The 4,706-nt window shown below is 29.6% G+C and overlaps 1 protein-coding gene across 1 annotated transcript; it reads left to right on the top strand.

Moving 5' to 3' along the window:
- The first annotated feature begins 845 nt into the window (after positions 1 to 845).
- Positions 846 to 2,157, top strand: LOC119667936 (ammonium transporter Rh type B-like). The gene is made up of 3 exons (XM_038077289.1): positions 846 to 1,065; positions 1,159 to 1,252; positions 1,381 to 2,157. Exons 1-3 carry the CDS (start codon positions 853 to 855, stop codon positions 1,476 to 1,478), a joined length of 405 nt encoding a protein of 134 aa, XP_037933217.1. The 5' UTR covers positions 846 to 852; the 3' UTR covers positions 1,479 to 2,157.
- The last annotated feature ends 2,549 nt before the right edge of the window (positions 2,158 to 4,706 follow it).

The following is a 4,706-nucleotide window of genomic DNA, read 5'->3' on the forward strand; positions in this document are numbered from 1 at the left end:
GGTATTTAAATTCCGCAGCGCCAAAACGAAATTTATATCAAATTGTACATTGTTTGTGTAATTTTTTGGTGCTTGTCGATAAACATTAATTTCTGCATATTGTATTCTGTTAAAATGTGATCAACCTACTAATACCTATAAGTGCTTCAAATTTATATCATTAAATAAAATTTAAATAATTAATATTTATAAGTACTGACAGACAAAATCTTTTTTAATTTCTTGTTTTACAATAGTCAGTCTAAAAGTCACATCTCCCTTTTACCTTTTTACGGAGAAGAAAATTATTTTATAACTCTTTTAACAACATTGAAAAAAGCTGAAGTTAACAACTGTAATTCTGTTAAAGCGTAATTAGTTTAAATAATTCATTAAATTTCATTTAAAATGCAAATTAGTCTCCGAAGTGCACTTAGAGGACATATGAACAAAATGCCGCACAATAACAGAACGTATAAATATTTGTGGAGTCAAGTGCATACAAGTGCAACATTTTCAAATTTTCCAGCTCACCATGGAGCAAATGAATGAATTGCTAATGCATTAAGTTCGGCTCAAAAAAAGGGTTTCCTCTGTGTACCAACTGACTTTACTGATGATGAAACGAAAGCGTCACTAAAGTTGAAAAGTTGATGGCACTTCAAGTTCAATTGAGCGAATAATTCAAGTATGTTAATGAAATTTATTTATAAAAAAAACAACAAGGGTTAGGGAAAGATTTTTTTACTGCTCGTATTTAAAATACTCGTATTTAAAATAATGTTAAAATTTTATTTGTGCACGTAATGAATTATTTTTATATTTTTATGCTCATTGAAATTTTATATGCAATCTGTTTCATTGCAGCCTCTGATGGCCTCCAAGTTGCGCATACACGATACCTGTGGCGTACACAATTTGCATGGTATGCCTGCACTCATTTCGGCCATTGCATCCGCCATTGTTGCTGCCTTGGTGACCAAGGAAAAATACAAGTCCGAAATGACTACAATCTTTCCGGCTATGGTAACTACAGAGGAAATTGAAGTTCAACAAACCCAAAACAGTTCAACTATCATATTGGGCGTAAGTTGTACAAAAACAAAAAGTATAAATATTTTCTCATTTTAATTTGTTTTAAATAAAATTTGTTTTGCATGCAACCATACTCATACTCAGGGCTACAATCGCACAGCTTCTGCACAGGCAGGTTACCAACTTTTCGGTATTGCCATGACGGTAATTGTGGCTATTGTTGGCGGCATTTTAACAGGTGAACACAATAAAATTTAAATATAATGTCTCAGAGCATCATGGCAAATTTCTAATATAAAATAATATTATATTTTCTTTTGCTTTTGCTTTTGCTATGGAACAATTCTTGCTCCTTGCTTCTGGAAGGTATTGTGCTTAAGTACACAAACGTTCGTAAACTAAATAAGGAAGAGCATCATCAGGACGAAGTCTTTTGGGAAGTGCCTGACCATAAGGAAGAATAGTAATGTGAAGATAAACTACAAAAGTTGCAAATCTAACGACAATAATTTTGCACTGAAAATTGCCGCAAATTGGCATTATCTGCATTTTGCACAGAAACTTCAAAACTATGCTTTATTTTACTTTGCTAAATAGTATATTTTTATATAATTTCATAAAATAACTTTTGTTTTTACATCACTTAGATCATAGATGAGTATGCGATGAGTATGCGATGAGTATTAGACATTTTTCTATCAAACAATTGTAATCGAATATCTAGCATTAATATTTTTTCTTTGCTTTTATTTTTTTAATAAACATAATTTTTAAATTCTAATCAAAACATCAATTTATTTGCATGTCTGTGTTGCCTTTATCCTTATAAAATTAAAACTTAAATAAGTTCCAATTACTTGTCGTCTTCGGCGGTTGAACTCAACAGTTTGCAACAACATTGGCGCCCATTGCAACTCCGCCACTGGAATGCAATTGTACCAGCAAGTAGTTTATACATGGGTCGTGTTTACAAATGAAATCAAAGTTAAATATTTTGATATAATTTTAGTTACTGTTAGTTATGTTAAACTAAAGTAAATACCAATTAATTAAAGGAAAAATATATGTTATTCTACTTAAATATTTATTTAACATATAGTAGTTTATAAAACTGTGCAAGTAAGTTAAGGTAACATAAATAACAATGCCAATATAAAATATTTTTCAATACTGATTTTACACTTGAATGTTAATTTATTTCAGATTTTATAAATAAACATCTTAGTATATGTTAAAAAGGTGTGCAAATATAACTTAGATGTTATAAGATATAAACTAAAATAAATACTTTTTAGATATTTAATCAAAGTTTTTTTCTAAATTCATATTGCTTTATGAAATCTATAAAAAAATAAAACAGAAGATAAGCTTAAGCTTTACTTGAATTGTTACAGATCTTGTATTAGAAATGGATTATTTAGCATTAGAAATAACAATATGATATAATAGATTTCCAAGCCCATAAAAATCATTTGATAAAAAAAAATATTACATGTTTTGTGCAACTAGAGGTGGTGTAAAATTAATAGTTCTGACCACCACATAGATAGACAATGCTTCGCACATATAGTTGTGTTAAAAATCGAGTATTTTATAATAAATACTGATAATCATATGTCTAAACAAGTACAAAATTTAGGAGCAAAAATTCTTTGGGCTTAAACCTATTAAAAGCAAACTATCGAAAATACCAGCTATCAACAACAACCGGTAGAGCAAATTACCAGGAGAAACTGGTAGTTCCTACTCTTGGTAATAATTAATACTCTCAACTATAAAAAGTAACTGATAGTCCTGACTATTGGTAGCTAACGACGTAAAAAACAAAACAACAAAAAAGACTATTGGTAACAGTTTATAATCCTATCAGTAACAATGGATAACACTGAATACAATCAGTTAAATAATTAATTTTTTAAAATTTTTAAAAAACAAAATTTAAGAGTATCAATATTTCTAACGTTATAACCTTCCTTCATTTAGCTTCTTCCACTATCTACCTTTAGATATCAGTTAAACAATTAATTTTTAAAATTGATATTTTAGAATTTTTAAAAAACAAAATTTAAGAGTATCAATATTTCCAACGTTATAACCTTTCTACATTTAGCTTCTTCCACTATCTACCTGTAGATAATATTATCAGTAAACAGTCGATGGCAGTTAGTTACACTCATAGTTTCTAGACTAATCCACTGTTTCTAAAATCATTCATCCCTTCACTTTCTAATTTGTAAAAAAAAATACTTTCTAATTTACGGAATTGTACCTTTTTAATTCTAGGCTAAAAACTCTTTTTATATTTCTTCTCAATATGTTGGCTTGTACACAACCTTGGTTCTAGAGTTTGTATCACCTATTCTATTGCACAGATTAACTTATTAGGTAATTGCCAGGAATTCAATCCAACTCAGGCTGCAGATACTGCAGGGAAGAGAGAGAAACGGCATACCATGTGCTTGGGGAGTGCCCGGCACTGATGCATAAGCGAAAGAAACACCTAGGAGGGTATTTCATGGATCATAAGGATTCAAGACTGGGAAAGATAAGATCCATACTGTCTTTCATTAAAGAAATCGGACTTGGAGAAATACTCTAACCCGACAAAGGGGCACAATAGATCTTTTAGGTCGCAGTGCACGAAAAAGAAAAAATTGAAGAATAAATATGTTCGTTTTTACTATGTCACAAGTCGATCACAACAATTTTTCCTTTTCTTCTTTGAATTGTGCTTTAAATTCCCTCATCATGCAGCGTATTATATGGGTCTGTCTCCCAACGATATAAAAATATTGTTACAAGAGATCTGGCTCCTATGAAAATTATGATTGCAGGAATCGAGTAAAAATAAGGTATACAAAACAGCTTCGAAATTTTAAAGAAGTGTTGAAATAAATATATATCACACTTTTATCTAAAGATTAAGAAATTAATGGAGTGATATGTTTTTCAGTTTTAGATGTACAAGATATATTTGCTTCATTAAGCCCCAAATAACTGATCTATTGAATATATGTTATTATAAATATACAAAATGTGTGTGTGTTTGGATTTTATTTTTTACCTCACCTTACAGTTTCAACTTAGGAAAATAAATAATTTACTAAATATATAATATAAATATTTACGCAGAAGTTTTCAATAGAAATATTTTATGAAATTGGTCATTTTAAATAGATCAAAAATAAAAATGAAAACAATTGTTTGCAACATATTTAGCACAGGGATGGCAAAACTATGCCCCAATTTATTTTTATGTAGAGTCTTCTTTCATGAAGTACCTTCTACTCCTATTTATATATCTTTTACACTCAACAGCATCGCCACTGAAATGTCTTATGTACAATTGTTAATAATGAAAGTAGACTCTTAAAAATATTAACTAAACTAAACTATTACTAAACTTTTTTTTGAAGAGTATTAAATACAATTTTTTTGTATTTGGACACCAAAAGAGCAAAAATTGTTCTCAACCTAAACAAGAAGGCAATAAACACCTACATAAAATAGGTATATCGGACACAAATATTTGCAAATTCTGCTATGATGAGGAACATTGATCACCAACTGTGATGTACTAGGCCACAGAACTAACAACATTTAAGGTACATACCAACTAGAGTATGAAGACCTTTAAAAACTCTCTCCGAAGAAGCTGATTCGATTCCTCGTGATACTAAATGTCTTAATAC

This window comes from Teleopsis dalmanni, chromosome 1 (assembly GCF_002237135.1).
Source record: "Teleopsis dalmanni isolate 2A chromosome 1, ASM223713v2, whole genome shotgun sequence".
In the NCBI taxonomy this organism is placed as follows: domain Eukaryota; kingdom Metazoa; phylum Arthropoda; class Insecta; order Diptera; family Diopsidae; genus Teleopsis; species Teleopsis dalmanni.